Here is a 23,541-nt window from a genome sequence, read left to right as displayed (position 1 = left end):
GCTTACAAATGTGATGTATTATATATATATATATATATATATATATATATATATATATATATATATATATATATATATATATATATATATATATGTGTGTGTGTGTGTGTGTGTGTGTGTGTGTGTGTGTGTGTGTGTGTGCGTCAATGACAACTCACTGCACTGTGTCAACTAACAACACCAAATCCACTGAGAGAAGAGTTTGAAAAATAGGTGCCCTGACCTGAATTGTGACAAATTTAACACTCTGCTAATTTGCTCTCTCCTCCATTCCAAAAGCGGAGGGAACAGCAGTATCAAAACACTGCACAATGGAGCCCAGAAGCATTGCCATAACAGCCAGAGACAGACAGTCGAGCTCATGAGGCAAGAAAGTGCACTGAGTGACTATTGTGAAAATATATCGCGCTAACTCCTGCCCCAGTGCACGAGTTGATTGATGACATTTCCTTTATTGGAAGTAAAGGTTGGTTGAGACTGTGAAATATGGCCTGGTCGCTGCACACATATGTATGCTTTTACTGTTCAAGGCAGTCTCCACTAGCTCAAGCATAAGTCAAACTGCCTATGAATCAGATAATGGACCAAATAAAGTGCTATATCTTCTTAGTTCGTCTTTTTTTTCCAGGGCTGATTTGTGTTGAGCTAATGTGCAATGAAATGAACGACATCATTTCATCTTATCGGGATGAAAATATGGCAATGCATCTATGTTATTTCTCTAATGAGAAACGGGAGCAGAGATTCAGTGGGACTAAGCGATAGCTACCAAACAATGCATTTAAATAATTGTTCTCACCGATCAAAGGGATTTGTGGAGGCGTAGTCATGCAATGTGCATGCTTGTGATTGAGCAGGGGAGAGATGACAGTTGTTGTAGCACAGCCACTAATCCTTTCATCTGATCAAAGTAATAGAGCAGCTTTGAAATGATTTAATGGACAGGTAATGTCAAAATTTCAAGGTATTTTAAGGTTGAATCCGGGTGCTTGCATTAGCTAAGCTGAAATGTGGATGGAGGACAACTTTTGTTCACTACGCTGACATATTTGGATCTGCCAATAAAAATATTTTTGCTCAATTTGGCGGTTGAATCTAATTCTGAGTGACATAATTGGAAGCTCCCGTTGCTCAATATTCGTTTCTAAATGCCAGTTCCCCGTCTCAGTTTTAAATGAGTGCTGTGAATTTGGATGGACGGCCATTTATCATATTTCTTTGCAGCAATTAGTTGGTGATAAAGCAAGCATAAATTAAATTCTGTTCACCGTACTGTGTAGGGCAAAGATATTGCTCACTGTGAACCTATTGAATGCAATCAATAACCTGCATTCACACAATCTGAGTATGGCACTGTCTCTGAAACACAATAGCCCACAATACACATGGAGACTTTTTTTTTGTCAGTCAGATTGAAATCATTGCAAATGAAGATTTCTTGTCATTTGTTTACATCTTTTCCGCCGTTTAAATGATTCACTCCGTTCATCAGACGAACCATGTGACACCCATGCGGGGATTGTTGGAAACATCATGTAATTTGTCAAAATGTAGTTTTGACAAATTACATTTTTTTTTCGTTTTCTTTTTTTAGCACAGTAGTGGTGATAGTTTTAAGCATTTTTATGAAAGCAACATTTTGATAAAAACAAGTTGGATGTCCTTTCAAACAAGATCTCACATAAACTCAGGTAAGACACTGTCATTTTACGGTGCGTCTATAACGACGTCACGGCACAATTACGTCAAGACAGCGCATGCGCAGACCGAACGCTGGCTATTCTGATTGCACTGTTTACATGACGCCATTTAAGAACTCTACCACCCGTTGTATTCCGATGGAAGCAGTTTCATTATGTTTGGGCATTCTGATACATTCTAATAGGATTACATGGCTCCATGTAAACCCGGCTAGTGTTGCGACTGGATTAGAAGAAAAGCCAACAGTTACCTTTTCCTTATGACATGATTTGAATAATAATGTTATAATTCATTATTGCCTTTGTTTTGTGCATTTTAATGAGGGCATGTTATTTTGTTCGACATTTTCATTAATTGTAAAGAAACAGTTGGGTTTCTTGAGTAGTCAAACTCAGAAAAATTATGAAATGGAGAAAGCATAAGAAAAAAACTCACAAAAAAGATAAAAAATGTCACAAAAAAGAAAACAAGAAAATATTGTATTTTGTTGGCTGCTTAATTGAGCATATTTGCAAGCATGTGAAGTGGGTGGAATACCATATTGGTTACTCTGACCTGGTGTTAATCATTCTTTCTATCAATCAATGAATCGTTTTTTTCAAATCTCATTCACACCTCACTTGACTATGGGGAAAACGAGAATCATTCTCTTGCACAAATCCACTACCACAAAAAACTATACATCATACATAAATAATAAATGATGTGACCATGCAGGCTGTAAAATTTTGTTGAGATTTTTGTTATATTGATGTCCAGTAATTTGAAATGACAAATAGATGCGGCTCCACTCCGTATTTTAAAGCCAGTGGATTAAAGCCTGAATTCATGAAGTCAGTTCAGAAGGTTCACTCATGTTGTTGTCAGCCAATCATAGAAATGGGAATCCAGCAGAACTCAAACATGCAGGCTATATGGACGACATTTTAATTAGTTGTATATGCCTCACCAACTATCGGCAATCCAATGAGAGCAACTTGGGCTGCAGTTACAGGTCAATTAAACCTAACCTAATGAGCTTATTGTTAACAAAATATTACATGCTCGGATGAGCCTACCGGAAAATTAACATTCAAACATTTAATAGGGCTAATAGGAACATATGTCTCGAATATAAACCCCCTGAAAAGGACCAAGTGAATTGAGGTCTATAATGTCTGCCTCTTACTATAATGTACACACCGCACATCATCTGATCGGCTTCAGAGCAATTAGAATGGATGTGACTGGCAATGCCATCGCATCAAGTAAAATCATTGCTTTCTCGATCTCAAATTTGATCGACCTGCACAACAAGTCAATTGGATGAAGAAATTAAACATCTCGTCTAGTCTGGATAAAATGATCTAGCATCACAAATATACGGTATGTTATTTATTTAAATTTTAGTCATGAAATATATTATTGAGGGCAAGTTATTTTTTATACTTGCATTTATTGTGTATTGTGTATTGTGTTTTATTGTTTTTGTTATTGTAAAGTGTCCTTGGGAGTCTTGAAAGGCGCTTATAAAATGCATTATTATTATTATTATTATTATTATTATTATTATTTAAAATTAAAACAGCTCTTGATTGATTGACAATTTAACTCAGACACTTCACGACTGACTCGTACTACCTGGGGATCGGCTGGGGGTGCTTAAAAAGAGGTCCACCTATTGAGGACTTCCATTTCCCTGGGTTGGAATCCATAGAGACATTATGATTTATGCATGTGTCGGAAGGAGTAGTAGCCAAAACAATGGTGCATTATGGGACAGCATTTGGATTCTTACTCGTGTCGTTGTATACACACCACCGACAAGATCATAACAATCTTGCGTCACCATTTTGTGTGGTTCTATGCATCTTACATTGTTGTATTTATGAAGAATTTTGATCATTTAATCCTTCTATGACATCAAACATTTTTTTTTGCATCTGATGGAAGCCACAGGTGGGATCGTTTCATAGGTCAACCAATCCCAGCGGACCTGTAGGATAGGAATGGAAGGAGACCTTTGGGGATGGAGAGCACCAGTGTGTTTTCTTAATGAGGCCTAGCAGGAGATCCACTCATTCCAAACAACAGCAGATCAATGGCACACATCCCATTACTGGAACAAACGGACTTCACGACGTACAGGAAGGGATTGTTTCACTTTTGAAAATATGTCCATGTTGTGGGGAATTTGAATTTACAAATATCGCTTAATGTTTCGAGTTAGTGCTTTTTACAGAAGACATTTTGTAAAGTCAAAGTGGATACAAGATATCTTACCTTCGCTGCAGTCCGTTCCTTGGAATCCGGTTTGAGAGCAGTCACAGGTAGGTTTGTTGTTGATTAAACTGCACTGTCCGCCATTTAAGCAGATGTTGGCTGCACCGCATAGGTCCTTTATGACCCCTTCACTGTCCACAATGGCAGATGCTGTGTTGTTGACCTTTATGTCCGTTATCCAACCAGTGAAAGGGGGCTGATCTCTGATGGCAGCAGATGTGAGCCGCAATGCCACCGATCGCAACTCCGGCGGAATCCCGCCGACGAACATGTGGCTGAAAACTGTCATATCTCGTCTTTTGGACTTCACCTCCACCCATTTGATCTCATCGTCCACCATCAGGGTTGTGTTCTTAAAGTTTCTCCTTAGGGTGACAGCATGCCACTGGCTGTCATTGACCGCCGTGTCAGATATTACGAAGGCGGGCTCGGCACAGAAGATGGAAAAGCGAAGGCTAAGTTTCCCGTTCAGTAAGAGGAGTTCCAAAAAGTCGCAAAATCCCTCGTCATCAAAGTAAACCAGCAGCCCGTTGGAGCTCTTTGTTTTCATGTTGAAACTCATTTCACTTTCACAGCACGCGTTCCAAACCGGGAACCGAGCCCACTGTCCCTGTGCACCTGTAAACTCCAGGCAAGTGCCAACTTCTACGTAGCCACAAATGAGCAGCCCGACCCAAATCAAGTGGGCACTGTGATGCTTTTCTAAAACCATTGTGAGAACACTAATCTATGCAGATGGCTAAATGTATTTATAGGACGTTTTGATTCAGCAATAAGTGCCGTGAGTTGACTGTGACAGAGAAGAGGCAGACAATTAAGGGTCTCATTGTACAATAAACAAATCGAAGCACAATGTTTGATTTTGTTACAGAGAAAAATATTAGCACTGCCTGGGCTGTTTGTGCCAAAATAACCTGATTTGTTTCAAGGTCCTCTCTGCCATGGCTCTGGAAAACAAATTAACAGTGCTTCAAACACAAAAAATTGTTTGTGATCACGGAAGAGCTCCTCCTGATGCCAGTTAGAGAATGCACAGTTTCACATGAGTTGAGATTGGAGCCTTCATCTTCATGTTCATGCCAACATGGTTTTGGCTGGTAACTGCAAGGCTTGCTGTGGGCTTTTCACCCCGCATCCTCTCTAACAAAGTGAAAATAAGCCATATGGAGACACACTGGCTGATGAGCTCATCAAAAGAGGCAGTCTGTCCATCCAAGCAAGTTCGCTGCAAAAGAAACAAAGTGTCAGTACAGCAGCAGCCTTTCACCTGAACCAAGTCTACATTTGCCTGTACCTTTATATACTTCACAATTAGAGAAATAAAAAAAATGGTGTCCATGGCAAAAAACAAGCATTGACTGCCAAAACAAATATGTTCCCTATTACAGCGGAACCGCTACATTCAAATGCCCTGAAAGTCACACAATTTGTAATTTAACCATTCCTACACGCAGCAGCACTACAAGTCTCTGCCCTGGCTGCTCAGTACAAGACATTCAAAGTAACAGTAAATTGATCCACATCTAGAACGAGCCATAGTCCCCATCTGCACATTCTGTATCCGTGACCATCACAAATCAGAAGTTTGCTTTTGTTTTTCAGTTTTTAAATGATGCCACTGACTTCTTTTTACAGTTGTATGGCTGTGAAGAATGTCACAAAGTACACGTGAAGTGAACTGGCCTAAAATGATCCCTCACCCCACTTTAATTTACTATTGTACAGTGGTTCCCTTATTTTTACACTTGAATGAGAGTTAAAAATAAATTGTCACTCACGCTATTGCCTGAGTTGTAATTTTTTTTAATTTTTATAATGGTGACAGTTTCAGAACAAATACATTCAGATTTGTGTATTTCTTTGGTATTTCATTGACAAAGAGTCCAAGGAGTAACCCACCCTTCATCCAAAGTCACCTGGCTTAAGACCTACCTGTAAACGACCCTAATAATGACAAGACATACAGGTGATGTTTGGATTGCTATTTCCTATGGGAACAACGGTAAACAAATTTAACCGTTGAGGTTCCACTGCATGATTCTTGCATATTTACGTTGCCTGAGAGCAGTGCCACCAGCCAGCGGATTCAGTCTTAAAGAATCAAATGTTTATCATGAGCAGTAAGCAAATACTTTTTAGTCACACTGAAATGCTAAGACTTATCCACAAGAAGATGAAACGCAAGATGATGCAGCAACAATGGCATGGGATCGCCGCCCGGCATAAATCAGCTCTTCCCTCGATCATCCTTAAACAGATCACTGCCACTAGGGGGCATTTTAAAATATGTTTTGAAGATTGATATACTATGCTGTGATGTATTAACCAAGCTATCTTCATCGATGCACGGCTTTCTGTGTAATTCCCACATCATGCCGCCCTTACTCATCATTCATACAGTTTTTTTTTTTTTCCAAGCGAACGTGTACTTCAGACATGGACGTGGTCTTTGATGCAGTAAATAGATCATTAGGGTGTTTGCAAAACGCAATTACGATGCACAAGCACAAGCACAAGTGGAGTAGCTGACTCACTTTATAATAACGCCATCAGAAAACATATAATATATAATCAGCAATTTCATCAATTTTACTTTTACATCCATTTGCATGAAGCGAATTACTGGACAGGAAAAAAAACACGCACTTGAAGAAAAAAAGTGCGCCATTTGCTCACAAAGGCGATTTGTGTAACGAAATGCGCTCAGTTACCTCAAATTGTTTCTTGTATGATTAAAGGGTAGCGTTACGTTAACAGTAGATTTAGATTCGGCCACGTTCACGGAAACGCGAAGTAAATAATATGTTGTGTTTTCGAAAATGGTAGGCTATTAACTAACAACAGTTCATTCCGATGCTCGCCAGGCGCGTTTTTTTTCCCAAAAGCGACGGCATCATCATCGTTTACACATCTCGTGCCTTTACATCCTGCTGCGGACGACGAAGCTCAGAAGTGTTATTTTGCATCCAAATGCATTTCTGTTTCATTTTTACACAAGTGTTAAGGGCGAGGGGCAAAAGGGGAATCAAATGTTGCGCTATGATCACCTTCCTTGCGCTCCGTAGACTTGTACCGGACCTTTAATATAGTTAGCGCAAAAAGGACAAGGACGAAGACTCCACCTCAAAAACACGTTGGCCAAAAACATCTCACATTTATCAATATGTGTGCTGAAAAACAACGTGCGAGGAGACAAGCCACTTCTACACTTTTACATCTAGTTATTTTAAGGTGCCATTTACCTTCAACGCGCTTCCTTCCGCTGTGTCCTCGGCTTAAAAAAAACAATCGCGTAAGGAAAGAGAGAAATTAAATTTAAAAAAAAACAACACTATTGAAAAAGACCAACGAGGGTTCGGGTGAAGAGCGGAAGAGTGAGAATCCAGTTTTGGTGGAGGTGGAGAGAGAGAGAGGTGCAGAGTGCTTTCCCGGTTGAGCTCGTTCACGGACTGCGAGCTGCCAGAGACACTGGGAGCCACGTGACTCCCTCGTGCAGGGGAGGGGCTGCATGCAGCACCTTGGACAGCGCCTCGGTGTCCACACACAAACAAGACTATTGACATACTAACTTCTTATTCGAAAAACTGCAGTGATGAATTGCAGTACAACCAAAACCTATTATACTTTGTGCACAGGTCGCTCCTGAGCTCATGGATCGAGGGATAGATGGCTGGATAAATGCATGGGCGGACGGCGGGTCGGACCGACTCCTGGATGGATAAACCAATGAATGGATGGATCCAGGATGGGTGGATGGGCTAGACGGAAGGATGGAGGGAAGGACAGGCCTACTGGTCGATCAATAGATAGATCAGTGGGGGTTGAGTGTTGGGATGGAAACAGCTATTTGGGTAGATTGCCCTGAGGTGTGATTGTGAGTGTTAATGGTTGTTCGTCTTCGTTCGTCTTTCCCCTGCCATGGGCTGGCAACCAGTTCAGGGTGTACCCCACCTATTGCCCGAAGTCAGCTGGGATAGGCTCCAGTGCGCCCGTGACCCTTGTGAGAATAAGCGTTTCAGATGATGGATATGCATCCATCATCTGAAACGCTGAATGCATCCATCCACCCATCCATCCTTCTGGATGGATATATATATATATATATATATATATATATATATATATATATATTACTGCAATATGTAAAGCCAAAGTGGAGTTTGAAACATCATAAAAGGACACTCTGCCCATTAATTTGCTATGCCACTTATTCTCTTGAAGAGCTTGTGCATATGCCTACTGACTTCAAGCAAAGGGTAGACTAAACCCTGGACAGGGCACAAATAGAGGCAGACAACCATACACAGTTCCCACGGGATGAGAATTGAACACACGCAGCCTGAAAGGAAGCCAAGCGAGTGAATCACTAACCTGTGAGCGAAGGACTATCACAGTGAAAATTCCAAGAAATGGCAAGAACCGAGGCTGGATGGAAAGAGGCAGTGAGGGCAAAACTAATATGAAAGCACATAACCTAACTGGGACATAAAAAACGGATACAGACAAAACACATTGATAATTGAAGGAAAATGCATGTACACTGAAAAGAATGATGTGTTGAAGTTACTTAAGTTTTTCAATAATGTTGAAAATGATATAAACATCTAGATTTAGATTTTTTTCTTTTTCAAAATAGATGTATAGTCTATTTAAAAGATGCATTTGGATCCAGATGATTTTAGTTTGTGTAAATCATTAATTATAAGCGGTTTTAATATAAGTTGATTGCAATTTTCATGTGTTTCAATAACTGAAGTGCATATCAAATCAATATATCCAGAATTTATCTGTAATCTATTAATTGTTCCATGTGGTAGTTTGTCCAATATATGAAGGAGTAGTTGCAGGTCTCCACTGGACTGACTGATCGCTGTTGGTTTCACAGATAATTTTTCAAGACATGAGTGGACTTTAAAAAAAAAAATCAATAAATAACAGGAGGAAGGAATGCTTTGTAATCATCTATATTGACAACGGACACAGAATATAAACACGCTAGAACACCAGAGTATGAAGGTGGCTCGTGATGGTCTTTCCAGCCAAAGAAAACCTGCCCTCAATTTGGTGCGCTTACCACTGGGACAAGCGGGTACCGTTTGAACAACTTGTTCAAATGGGAAAACCTCTCCTCGACCACAGCACTGGGCTCGACATGGTAAGAATCTGGGTTGTTTGCCAATAATTAAAGACCTCTTTGTGTGTGGTTCAATAATTCACTGCGTTCTTTCTACTTGACAGTGTGGGCAGAAAAGTTGTTTAAAAGCCGGGATTTTCTTCTCCTTGACTTACTCTCCCTCACTTACCAAAGCTGCACATTCATAAATAGAAGACAAATTAATCAATTAAGGTGAGGGAATAATTCTATTCAGAACTATCGTCTGTTGCTGCAAGCGGCTCTGCCTCCTTGACAAACCAAAACTATGTGATTAGCGACCGGCCAATGTGCACACTGCATAGTCGTAAATTCAACAAAATGACGATGGTCGACTCGTCTGTACAAACCACAATATGAATATTTAGTGTAGGACTGGACGAAAAGTCTATTTTATCATGATCAGATGATTGTATTTACAATACAATACATACAATATATGCTGATTTATATTGTGCTTTCACAACTAATAAATAATAAATTAAAAAAGAATAAAAATGTTTGATTCATATCCTGCTTTATTATGTATGGTATGAAGCGGTTAGATATGAACGTAGCTAAGTTGTTTTCATTAACCGATTAAGAGCAATATAAAACCATGGATTGGAAAACTTCATACTGGAGTTGCAGCACTGCGGTCAGTGGTACGTTTGTTGAAAAGATTGCCTTGGTGCTTAATGGACCCACAAGATGTAATGATTAATCTTTCTAAAGTAAATCTTTGTGTGTGTTCTTTCAAAGTGTGCTTTTCCTGTCACAGAAATATTTTTTTCGTTCCTCTTGAAAGCAACTGTATCCCCCTCAGATTAAAAATGATTGAATTTAGAAATGTGTGTCGTTTCGTTGATTAGATTAAAAGAGAGAAAAGGACATTGCAATTCTGAATTTAATTTCCGATGTATTAATGAATCATACCAGTGTGGGCTGCAAAGAACTGCTTGCATGTCCAGCTAAATTGAGCTCGCTGATTGTATTGACTCTTATATAATGACCCTGTAGAAATGATACATGAGAAAACCATTAACGTGACCAAGAAGCTGATTAAAAGTGAAATTTTAAAGCTCAAGCAAACATCCCGGAGCAAATCGCCACTCTCCTTATCAACTTTTGATTCATGGATTATTGGATCAATTGATGTCCGATTGACTTTTTTTCCCCCTTCACTTTATACAATACTTGCCAATACGATGGCACTGCCCTATATTTACAACGTTAATTCAAGAATGAAGTTTCATCAAAGTTTGTCAATTACATAATCTTATATAAGAATATGTAGAACCACATGCTCAGTATACATTTGTGTTGAGATGTCAGTCGGACAGAGGAGGGCATAAACAAACACAATGACCAAATGTGCTCCATTTGTACCCACGTCTCAGAAAATATAAATACAAAAAAAAAAAAAAATCACACTCAAAATATCTCAATTACAGCATGAGCATCATAGATGCATGATAGGCACAAGATATAATATATCCTCTCCACTTAGATTTCAGTAATGCTCTGAAACTGAATCAATCTCGACTCAGTCCAAATGACCTTTTTCCATTACTCCAGAATGCAATGTTTCTGCTCCATAGCAAACAGAAGTATATTCCACTCTTAACTCCATTGATAAGTGGCTTATTTTAAGGTCACACTGTTGAGACTCGATGTCTTGATGTTGTGTAAAAGTGTTCGTATTTCAACTCTAAATGTAGCTGTGACATTTGCGTGACAATGCCACCACAAACATGAACAGGGTTGTTATTCTTTGAGCCAGTTCAACACTTGTGGAAGTAGTTTGAGCTACTGCAGTTTGTGTGGGTGCTTTCACGTCTGCAATTTCCTTTCGCTTATATGAATCAGTTAAGAGATAAAAATAGAAATAACATTCAAGATCTGTTTTCAAATATTTCAGGAGTGTCAGTGGGACCTATAGGTCTCAGAAATAGCAGAAGTCTTCTGAAACGGTTGGGTCAGCAGATCACAAAAGCTCATTATAACACCACGCTCTCTTTTTTGTGAAAGATAGGAAAAAAGATATCACAAAGTCTTCACTTTATCTTCTCTGCACTCTTCTTTATAATATATATACAGTATATATATATATATTTAGTTTGCTTGGCCTTAGAGGTGCTAATCACGCATAAACACAGCGGCAAACTGCAGTTTACCTTCAAAATTATTTGGTGGATATGACTGTGTGGAATCCTTTTAATTTCCACGAATAATAGAAACAAGTAGGAATTCTCTCATGGAAAAAGACTGGAAAGCTTGACCTTTTCTAAAGGGGCATTTTATATACATTTGTCAAAAACATTACATATTGTTAAGCTTATTAGTTCGGGTGGGATCGCAACAGTTTCAATAAATATACATTTAATGTTGAAAGTATTTTCTTTTTGTCTGTGACCTGTGCGAGGTCGTATTACAACAAACCTCTCATCCCGACAGACTGGGTTTTATCTAAATTAATTCTACACCTAACTGAAGCTGAAGTCTTACAAAAACTACTTAACTTGGCAATGCTCAAATGTGGAGATACGAGTTATAAAAGGTGTGGCCATATCACTGTCCGCTATCTGTAAAATGTTTGATAAAGAGGAATTATATTCATTGAATGCAAGCTAGTGTGAAATGGCCTGATAAAATAGAGTGATGACACACCCGCTGGTCACAAATAGTAATCCCAACATTTCAAGGGAGCTGCTTTCATTCACTATTGTCACAGAAAGCATTTATGGTGAATGCAGGCTCAATACAGGCAAAATTGAAAAGCGTGTGCGCACAATTGCAGACACAGACACACAAATAAACATGTTATTTATTGTCATAAGATATTTTAGTTGGACTTTATATTTGAATATTGATGGATGATGGATGGATTGAAAAAGATAATATCTCAGAAGGTTCTCATTCAAAAAAAAGAAATAAAAAGAGCATCACTGATCATTTAAACACAAATAGTAGTTTCATGTTATCACCATATTGTTTCTTTAACCGACACTTATCAGCCTCCTTTTGTGCTAACGTGAAATGCAATGCCATATTAAATTTGCTCTTTCTTTTTGGGACAGAATATGTATTGTACAGCTCACTTGTTGGATTTATTGTGCCTCTAAAGTGGACATTAGAACGTCTTCACTGTTTTAGAATATGTACTGTATGTATGTATGTATGTATAAATAAATAAATAAATAAATGTCCCAAATTACTAGTCTCAAGAGAAGTATTCTCATGATGACTGAAAACTCCTCACTGCGTGATTGGATTGGAGTGTAGTCTGAAAGACACAAGCAGGGTGACAACCTCTGAATAAGTGATTAATGACTACTGAGTTTAAATGTTCTTGTGTTTAATGATCTCCAATTGTTCACTTCATCAAACAGTTAGATCATGCATGTTTTACACGATCAGATGAATGCATCCATCCATCCATCCATACATACATATCCTGAACCGGTCACTCACCTGTCAGTCACAGGGCAGTTGTAGTGACAGACAATGATTCACTCTCACATTCATACAGTCAATAAGTGGGGATTGATTGATTGATTGCCTGCATCGAAGTCATGTGAATGTACCACGACACCATCAGTGACCGTAAATGAGATGGGAACATACATTTGTAAATATACTCAAGAGCACTGAGACATGAGACATACACGTATGTCTCTCAGAATGTTGTTGTTGCCTGGGCAGGGAGGAGGTTGTTGGTTTGTTAGAGTGCAATGGCATGGAAGGATGTGCCATTCAATGGAAAACTTCATTGCATGGGAGCCGATGAAGGTGCATGATGATGGGATGATGTACTGACAGCGCGCTGACTGGGTCAGAGCCTTTGCACCAGAGTTCTTGACACAGTGGAGCATGTCCAAGGCCTTGCTGGACACCCCGGACAGGACTGCATCAATAATAGTCTCGATGGGATTAATCAGAGCACGAAAGGATGTGTACTGATGTACAGCGGTGGGTCATCGACAGTATGAATGAAAGATAAATCCATAATGGAGGAGGCCAAGAGAGAGGATGTTATGAAGAGAAGGGTATCAAATATGCAGCCTTGTGGCACACCGTGACTGAAGCCGGAGTGGGTCTGGAGTTACTGTTACAAACTCTTCTCTGTGGGGGGAATGAGGAAATGCATGATGTGTTTGCTCAGCATACAATATTGTTACTCTCCTAAAACAATGGTTTATGTTATATTTTGATTTTTTTTTAAATTGCCTACAACATCTCCTCAGGATGCTGGCCAACTCTGCTAAAATCTGCTACAGTATATCCGGAGTTAAACAGACAATTCAATTCTACGTCTGAAATGAAATTATTCATAAATATAATACAATCCGTATTTGTTTCATTTTTTTGTTTGTTTTCTGAACAAAAATTAAAAATGACTTGGGCCATTATTTTAGGAAAGTGATATGTGTAAACATTATACTGTATACCAAACTTATAGATTGAGCATTGCGTGCGCACTTCAAAGACATGCAAATAAAACCCAGTATCCCAAAATTTAACTCTCCAAACCTACAGTTCATGAGGAAAAATGGATAAACACACATGGAAATGTTATTTGCCTCTCCAAAGGAATGAATTTTAACGCTAAATCCTGAGTTCACTTGAAATCAATATGCTACAAAGTTATAAAGTGAAACTGTGGACGTGAAATAGCATCGATAATTTGCTTGGAAAGATTAAATGTGATAGAATTTCAGTACCTTCCTGTGTGAGCACAGCAAGCAGTCACAATTAAAAGCGTTAAACAGCTGCAAGGTGAAGGTTGCTTGCTTCCACATGACTGCCCCTGACAGGAAGAAAAATCCACTTCATCTTAGGCATCTCCCTCTGCAGTCTTTTCTTGGGCCATCGGGAGGAGGATCACTCCCATTTTGCGCTTCTCGTCAAAGTGGCAACTAGGGCCCGGGAACACACTTCATTAACTGCTCCTACGGATGAGGATGGTAGCTTTTCCAGGCAGCAAGCACAAATCTCAAGCTGTAAGATGACCACAATGCATTACGCAGAAAGGGCTTGTCACTCCTTCCGAGGTTCATATCCTTCCAAGTGCGGGCGCCAGTCAATCAAATGAAATGAACTGAGAAACCTTGGGTGTTATTTACACGCGCATCTTCTCAGGTTGTTTCATATATCATCAAACTAGTACACATTTCCTTACAGAAAATTAGAAAGGCATAGTCGTAGACACCCTGAATGTATCCTACCCTGTGGGTTTCCTCCTGCAAGATCACATGCGATTGGATAAAAGCACAATTATAATTGAGGCGCTCGACCTAGTGCGGGGGTCAGCAACACATGGCTTTTGGGCCGCATGCGGCTCTTTAGCACCCCCAGTGGCTCCCTCAAGCTTTTTCAAAAATGTTTCAAAATGGAAAAAGATGGGAGGAAAATATATTTTTTTGTTTTAATAGGGTTTCTGTCAGAGGACAAACATGACACACACATTATTAACGTTTTCCGATGCTGTCAACATTTCGTCAACGAATATATATACAGTATATAATGTATATATTCGTTGACAGTCCAAGGATTCAGTCAAAACAGCCCTCCTCAGTCAGGGGGCTGTTGTAAAAAAAAAAAAAAAGAAGAAAAAAAACAACTGCCTTTCATGTACAATTCACCAAGGGTACTTGCTAAGAATGGGAATCTGGGCAGCCAAGAGAAGCATTTTTAAATGGTACATGTGAGCTACGATAGTTAGCACGCTGCGAAAGTGCATCCCGTGCCTCGTTCATCTTAGCAGCCGTTACAGCATGCAAGTGTAAGTGTGTGCATATGTGCGCCTGTGCGGTAATGGGTCGATCACGGAAGGTTGGTTGTTCGAAAAGTAAATCTTCCGTCAAAAAAGTTTGGGCAACCCCCCTCTACAGCAAAAAAAAAAAAAGAAAACTGCAAAAAAAGTTTAATCATGAATGCTCCTTGTGTATTTGTAGTCAACTTAGTCATGTTGATAGCAGGCTAATGTAGCTCGTATAGACACATACAGCATGTGTTGCCTTCATTATAAGGCTTTTTATTTTTTGCGACTCTAGACATATTTGTTTTGTGTTTATTTTGGTCCAATAATGGCTCTTTCAACATTTTGGGTTGCCGACCCCTGACATCGTGTGTCATTAGGTTTGAGGATGATGACCACGGAAATTCTTTCTTTGACATAGAAAAAACATCCACAGCAGTGATAGAAGTCAACAACACTCTGGAGAAGATAAATGTACCATTTTCAATATTTACAATCAAGAGATGGCTTCCGAAATGGAAAAGGCTGACAAAGATGTACAAACCACTGGTAACAAAGAAAGAATCCAATCGAATTATGTTTTAAGGTTCACGAAAACATACATACCAGTCTGTTCCTAATTACTATTTGTCATGAGCCAAGATAAATGCTAAGGACTTGAATAATAATTGCATCATTCATACATTCATTCATTCATCTTCCGTACCGCTTGATCCTCACTAGGGTCGCGGGGGGTGCTGGAGCCCATCCCAGCCGTCTCCGGGCAGTAGGCGGGGGACACCCTGAATCGGTTGCCAGCCAATCGCAGGGCAGACATAGACGAGCAACCATCCACGCTCACACTCACACCTAGGGACAATTTTAGAGTGTTCAATCAGCCTGCCACGCATGTTTTGTTTGGAATGTGGGAGGAAATCGGAGCACCCGGAGAAAACCCACGCAGGCCCGGGGAGAACATGCAAACTCCACACAGGGAGGCCGGAGCTGGAATCGAACCCGGTACCTCTGCACTGTGAAGCCGACGTGCTAACCACTGGACTACCGGGCCGCCCTAATTGCATCATGTCCACCTATTTATGCATAACATTTATGGTTGCTGATTAATTTGCCTTGACATTACTTACTCTAATTTCTGTGCTTCTCTGAATCCTCAATAAGATAAAAAAAAGTCATTCATTTATTGTCACTCGCTCGCTGGCAGATCTGGAGTTATAGGGCGTGTTGAAGGAAGAAGAGGTGGAGTAAGAGGTGTGGCCGAATTAGCAGGGGGTGGGGGGGTTGCTATAATTTCTAAAAAGAAAAAAAAGACTTCCTTGTCAAGACTGGGAAGACATTTATTAGACTTTAAATGTGCACACGCAGCCTCAGTTTCATTGGCTCTCACATTCCATCGTACATCATTAATGTTTGATGTAAAAATCCAAATAAATGAGTGCTACTGGGGACTTAATGAGAGGATCGTCTTTGCAATCCTTGTAACAGAAATACTGTACAATAAAAGCAAAGCCACAATCTCAATCCTGCCATCAAAACACCCAATCGTCAAGATAATTCCGCAAGTACGGTATATGGATTCCAGGCAGCATTAAACCTCTGGCTTTAGATACATCTTTGGTTCTTGGTGAAAAGTGCCTGAGAATTTATTCCTCCTCTAATTCTGTGACAGCATCTATAAAATCAATTAAGACTTTAAATATAGTCCGTCCTCACCGCTGAAATATTAAATTTTACATTATTCTAACCGAGACCTTCACCGAAAGTAATAATGCATGTGATCTCACAAGCAGGCTGAAAGAGCTCATCCATGTGATGAACAGATCTAGCAGGAGCAGCACCACAAGAATAACAATAGGGACAACTGGCACCCCATCAGGATTTCAGAGACACATTGCAAAAGGAATCAACGATGGATATGGGTGACAAAGAGCCAAACTAAGAACAGTATAAAGGAGGTGTCTCATTATGAGGTGTAGAAAGAGAAAGATGCCCTACAGTCTTATCTTGTTATTGATACACCAACTAAATATGAATCGAGAGATGACATATTAACCAGGAATGCTGAACAGTAAGCCATTACTGACATTCACATGATCCAAACATTCCAAGCACGACCAAATAAATGGCCCAATATTGTCGTTTGTAAGCGCGCTGATAAATCAGGGAATAATAAACATTAGATTTTTTAAGTGTTATTTTTAAGAGTGAATGACTGTGTTGTTGGTTGATTTTTTTATTTATTTATGATTTTAATTCAACTACTAACACTCTAAATTGTCCCTAGGTGTGAGTGTGAGTGCGAATGGCTGTTCGTTTCTGTGTGCCCTGCGATTGGCTGGCAACCGATTCAGGGTGTCCCCCGCCTACTGCCCGAAGACAGTAATTTAGAGTCTTTAATGAACATAATGTGAATACGTTTGGGATGTAGGAAGAAGCAGGAGTCGCCACATAAAACCAAGACACGAATGGGAAGAAAATGAAAATTCCACAAAGGTATCCCCGAGCGGAGAACCTGAGAACTGTAACCCAGACATGCTAACTACTGGGCCGCACGAGATATTTCTCCCAGCCAACCAGACTTGCAATGTGTGGTACCTCTCAACACAGTGGAGTGCACAGGGAAAACACTGCCAAGTGAACTGGAAACATTGCAACATACATCTTCCCGACCAGAGAGAAATGTCTTGTTGAAAAATATTACATCGCCATTTCAGATCATCTTACAAGTGAATATGAAATAGCTGCAAATATAGTTGCGAGTGCCTCCTATAAGACCAAAAATTCAAACTATTCTAGAAGGAAAATGCAGATTTTGTTTAAATTGTCGAACCTGTGTTGAAATTATGATTTGCAAATGTTCCACTGATTCACCAACTTTAGCCTCATTTTCAAAAAGAATCTTCCTTGGTGAAAGCACACTCAGTCATTTCAGTCATAAAGTATTTCTTGAAACCATGATACCATGAAACCTCAGTCAATCCTTAGGATGAGAGAAATATAACACTGCACGCGTACACATGTATCTTTCATCCCACTGAAGTGTTATTCTCATTCGGACAAAATTAACAGAAATCAACCTCAGTTTAATGTTCAGACACTAATGACATTCCAAGATTAAAGGGCTCAGTGTTTTTTGCTATGCCTGTAATGAGAACGTAGGTTGAAGGGGGGGGGGGGGGTGCATACAAGGCCACAATGGAGGACAAGGCCAGCACCTTGAGTTGAATGTAGGATCATAACTCAAGATTAGATGCAAACAAAATAATGTCATACATCAATGCACCAAATTCAGTGAACCGTGTGGGAGGATAAATAAAACATCTTTATAAATAGCCACGCGAAAACAAACTTGGGTATAGATTTGGCGGCCATCAGTTATTCTAAGTTGGTGTTGGAATTTGTTGGACGGTTTGCTGAAATTGAGTGAGATAAAAGTACCTGTGATAAAGGCGGCATCAATCACTTACCAGCTATCTTTACACTTGACATACAAGATTGTGGTGGTAGTGGATGCATTATAAAGCAAAAACTCCTTTTTGTCATGGGCCACATTTTTGTTACCGTTTCCCTTAGAGGGCTGTTATGACTGAAACCAAATTAAAAAAAGTCAATAATAACAGTTTATTCAACTAGTCAGCATGTATTGTATGTATTGTATTGTCTTGTTGAAGTTTCTGTAATGAGGGGTTTGGTTCCAAGAAAATGCTTACAATATGTCTCTTATTTATTACATAGGAAAATGTTTGCTTTTGGTAGAGATTTCAGCAAGTATCATGGAAGTTGACATATTTGATTTGCTTTCATGGGCCATATAAAATGAGGTTGTGGGCCAAATCTGGCCCCCGGACCTTGGTTTCAGACCAGTTCTTCAAAGAGAAAGTCAACCTAAAATGTCATCATCTGTTCTATGGGGCCCCACTAGTCTAAACACAGGATTCTGATTAATATTGCATTTGTGGAATAAGAGTTGAGCAGAAAAATCCATCAATGTTTGTCCATCCATTGGCTGGCATTTTGACATTTGCATTCGACTGAAAATGAAATCACAGTTTCTCTGCACTTTTGTGACGACCAATCGTGGGTCACCCTTGACGTGAAATTTCCCACTTACATGGTGACGCTCAGCAACCTCAAAGCCGCCCAGCAAGCACTCTGAGAGTGACTGAGCAATACAGTGTGAACGGAGTTGCTTCCCAATGTATGCAATACTCAGAATTTAAAAATATACATTTCAGTACTTGAGCATGGTGACACTACACAACCTCGCACCCGCCAGAGGGGACTGAGAGCAATGTGTGTCTACGTGTGACTCGGAAAGGTATTTGTAGAGTGTGGGCAATACTTGACAAAGTCATCCTCCACGATATGTGACTACTACGGCCCAATTCCGATTCTGAAATGCTTTGGAATTTCTCCAAAATGAAGCCGTTTTATTCTCATCTCTTCTGAGATTGGGCATTTTGGATGATGTGCCGTCTCATGAGCACAAACAGGCTCCTACGTCACAAATTCAAATCAGAGTTTTTCCTTTCAAAGGCGAGCTCATGTAAACAACAAACGGTACGATTGTCGCAGACTAATTTTAACATGTTTTGGACAGAATGAAATATGATGAAAGGGCCATTTTAAAAAACTGAACAAAAAAATCCCACATTGGTTCTAATTTATCTACTAACTTCACCTCGAGATGTTTTTTTCATGAGATACTCACACTCCACGCACGGCCTGTGGCATTCAACGTTGCGATACATGGTTGATAATCTGGAAGCCCGCTTAGACAAAGTACTTCCACAAATTGATATTGCCAAACCTCAAGATAATTTAGCTCTTTTGCAAAAAAAAATAAATAAAAATTTAAGCTCCGAGGGATGAACATTTCACACAATGAGTCTCCTGCACGTATTTCACTCACAGTGTGGTGAATACAAATGGCAGAAAACAATCCCGTGGATGGGAAAACTTTGAACTTATGACAAGGTAGGAATGTTTTTTTTGTTTGTTTGTTGTAGGTTGTTGGGTTTTTTTTTTTTTTACTACACAGCAGATTACTGCATGTGCTATAACTAAATGTCTTTCAGGGAGGTTGCGAGGATTAAAAGGTTGCAGAAAATGAATAAATATTATATTGATTGTTTTGGGCAATGTCTGTTATTGTCAAAGGTGTCTTTTGTTCTGACTAGTAATGAATTATTTCGCACAACATGCAGTGACACCTCCAAAACACTGATCCTGAAATAACTCATCTCACTCCACAGCACAGTGCAATTATGTCATCATTACAAATCATTTGGAAATTCATGGCTGCCATAATTGAAGGTGACCAATACATCGCTCTCAATTTTTTTTAAACTTTCACTTCCATCTGCTTCAAAGGCTTCACAATCCTTCATTCACTCATTTCTAACAGCACAGACCAGTGCTTTGTCTATTTCGAGTGGAAATGGGGAATCAATGTTTTGATCTGTAAACCTGTTAAAAGATGCTAATAGTGGACTTTATCATAGCGCTTGAAACCCTACGTTGGTGACTTGTGGTGCTCTTTCAATGCAATATGACAAAAGTAAATTGACTTCTAGAAATGGAAAAATCATTTTAGAGCTGATTTCAGTATTAATACTTCCATACCACATCACAAAAGTGATAAAAAAGGAGGTTTAGCAGAGTCATTGGAGGTGGGCTAATAAAGCATTTTGCCAATTGGTGGGAACTATTGATGTCAGACTGCAGCTATTTCACTATTGAACGGCATCATCTTTAAAAAGGAGACGATGGGCTTGGCAGTGAAGGAGTCTTATTGATCCTTGGTTTCATTGATTTTCTCCTTTGTGAGAAAGGGAGATCAAGCCTATGTGTTTGTGCAAGCGTGCAAATGTGTGTGCATGCATGTATGCGTGTGTCTGTGTGTGTGTGTGCGTCAGTGGCGAAACAAAAGGATGGGAAGTGCGGTAGCTGAGAAAAGGCCTCTTTCTGAATAAGAATGGTGAAGCACTAGGCACCAGAGTAAGGTGTTGAATGAACAATAACGTCTGGTGCTGCTGTGAATTGTGCTGCACTCCAGAAAAGGGCTCTCACTGCAAATGTGCTGCTGACATGTTCCAGCGGGTGCTTTCCAGCATTGCAGACACTTATTGAGATCCCGGAATTATTGAGTTCCTGTCGACTGGACGTAAAACACAAAAAGACAAGTCAGATCTGTCTAACGTAGTATGGGAGTATTTTGACTTTTCCAGAGGAAATAATGGACACAATAAAACAACAAGATCAAAAAAACATCAGTTCCTGTGTCAATCTGTTACCAAACTAGGAATGATTTTTTTTCTACCACTTGAATCACTCTTAAAAACATTAACATGAGTTCCCAACTGTTTAAAATCAATGCTTCAAAGTCACTATTTGTCAAAACAACAAGAACAACAATAAATATATAAAAACAACAAAACACACAACCTATGATACTTCCTCATCAGATTCCAATTGTATATCTGTTCAGCTCACATAAATTCAACTCTTTGAAATAAGTGTCACAGAAGCAGTAAAAATCAAAAGATAAAGTGATACCAAACAGCAAGTCAAGCAATAGTGTTTTCTAAAAACTTGAGTAAAAAGCACTTTATTCACATTATCTTCCCTTGAGTGACAGATAATAACAACAATAACAATATAACAATGATAAAACACACTACCAAGTTATGTACTTCCTCATCAGACTCCAATTGTTAATTTGCTTACCTCAGATAAATGCAAATGTTTGGAATAAGCGTCACAGAAGCTCCAAAAACTGAAAGATAAAGCGATACCAAACAGCAAGTCTCGTAATAGTGTTTACTCAAAAGACATGCATTGAATCATACACAAATTCTGAGGCAAATTTGAAAAGCGAGCTGGAGGCATTTTGTTTCTTGGACCTGGAGAGAATGACTCAATCGCTGATACTTCTGAGTTTTGACAGTGTGAGTTATCTGTTCGGTGGCTCATCTTGAGCAGCGGATATGTTTGTGGTCAGAATGTTGTCAAGGCACAAGTGCTGAGAGAAACACTTCAGGTGAAAGTCTTTGCAGTAATCAATCCCTAATCTGCCTGATTAAGAACAACAGCAACAACATATCATTTCCTCCAGTCAGGGCCTCAATCCTAAAGAACCCCCTACCCCCAAGTACAGTCGAACCTCGTTACGACGTACCTCAATCGACAATGAATCTGTACATTATCACGGTAGTTCTTTCGAACCATTTCCGATAAAATGGCCAACAACTACGATTTACAGTATAATACACTATGAACATTCATAGATGTAAATATATGAACATGTAACAAACAACTGTAGCGTTCTTACTTCATCTCAGAAAACATTAATTCAGCAAATGTTACCCGCTACAGGCAACTGCCCGTGCCGCCTGTTATCACTTTAGGACGTGCCGCATCCCAAAGCCATGTACAATCATCTTTCATTCTGTCGGGATGGAACTCTGCATTGATTTTGTTGGCATTACGTATGATTGTTGAAATTGTTTCCAACCAATTTGTAGTCTCGGCTGAGCTTCGTCTGGGAGACTCCCTTTTGAAAGTGAGAGACAATTTCAGCCTAGAAAGACGAGATGTATTTCTCTTTACAACACATTTACAGACCATGTACCGGTACTCAAGGCCGCGCCCTGCCTTCAAAAGTACATTGTACGAGTCGATCAGTATCGTTGCTCAGTAACGGAGAGAATCCCGCCCTGTACATTTTGTTCATAAGTAAGGTTGCGGTGGCAGTTAGCTTCCCATGCTTCATTGTAACGAAGGCTTTTTCACTATTTTGTGGGAATAAACTGGTCGTTTTAATGAATTTTGGTTATAAAGGTGTTCGCTGTCAGCAAAACCGGCAAGCGGCAAATTAATTACCTGAAATCGGACCTGTGAATGTTACGTGACAAGAAAGAAACCCCAAAAAACATTGTCGAATGTTTGCTACTTTGAACAAACCCTGACATGATCATTTTGCTCCCTTCGCCAACACTCGCAAATGTTCACCCCTTTGGTGGGATAGTGTGGCTTCGATAAGTTGATCATTTTTGAAGATCATATCATTTTCCACATTAAATGTCCTTCCTTTGAGTCAAGAAAAACGTGATTCACTTTTAAAAGTGTGCTATGCAACAATTAACCTTTCTCATTCCTAAAACTCACAAGAGGAGGCTGTGTGCACTGGTTGAATATCACAAGATTACCTGGATGAGTGAAAAGTGTCTGCTGCAATCTAATGAGGCCATGTTTGTTTACCTCTAGGTACGCCTCTTTCCAGTAGAATCTGCCAGGATTTACCCGACAAAAATGCCAGTGTTTTGAGAAAGGTCAATGAGAGTGAGACAAGGCCGCTCAACTTGGCTTCCTTTAATTAGCTCTGGCTTTGTGCTCCTGTCTCATCCTGTAGCATTACTATAACCGTGTTCACCCTTCAAGATGCGGTCTGAGCAAGGATGGACCTGAGAGGAAGCCAAATGAGCAGAGTGGACATGATCAGAAAATATTCCCTTGGCTCAAGCCAAAAATATATTCTGTGAATATTATTTTTAAAAAACTGTGAAAGACTTTTTGGAGTGAATATTAAAAAAAAAAAAACTGTGAAAGACTTTTTCGCATGACGTTTGACAGCCAGACTCACAGGAGTTCCGTCTTTCACTGAATCGCATGCATTGTGAAAATTGAT

At 39.5% G+C, this 23,541-nt stretch overlaps 2 protein-coding genes across 16 annotated transcripts in view; both read right to left on the bottom strand.

Annotated features, from left to right (window-relative positions):
* Positions 1–7,393, bottom strand: part of LOC127610233 (neurexin-1a-like) — a 230,181-nt gene extending 222,788 nt beyond the window's left edge. For 12 of the 15 annotated variants that reach the window (XM_052080106.1, XM_052080107.1, XM_052080117.1 and 9 more), the window contains exons 1-2: positions 7,206–7,393; positions 3,964–5,188 (exon numbers count right to left, since the gene is read on the bottom strand). In XM_052080106.1, coding sequence (XP_051936066.1) covers positions 3,964–4,675 — 712 coding nt within the window. In that variant the 5' untranslated portion in view covers positions 4,676–5,188; positions 7,206–7,393. The remainder of the gene's footprint in view (positions 1–3,963; positions 5,189–7,205) is intronic. The other 3 variants (XM_052080109.1, XM_052080116.1, XM_052080118.1) reach the window with 1 other exon arrangement.
* psme4a (proteasome activator subunit 4a) overlaps positions 1–23,541 on the bottom strand; it is a 415,963-nt gene that overhangs the window by 276,559 nt on the left and 115,863 nt on the right. The window lies entirely within an intron of this gene.

This window comes from Hippocampus zosterae, chromosome 11 (assembly GCF_025434085.1).
Source record: "Hippocampus zosterae strain Florida chromosome 11, ASM2543408v3, whole genome shotgun sequence".
Classification (NCBI taxonomy): domain Eukaryota; kingdom Metazoa; phylum Chordata; class Actinopteri; order Syngnathiformes; family Syngnathidae; genus Hippocampus; species Hippocampus zosterae.
This window is presented reverse-complemented; position numbering and strand designations above follow the sequence as displayed.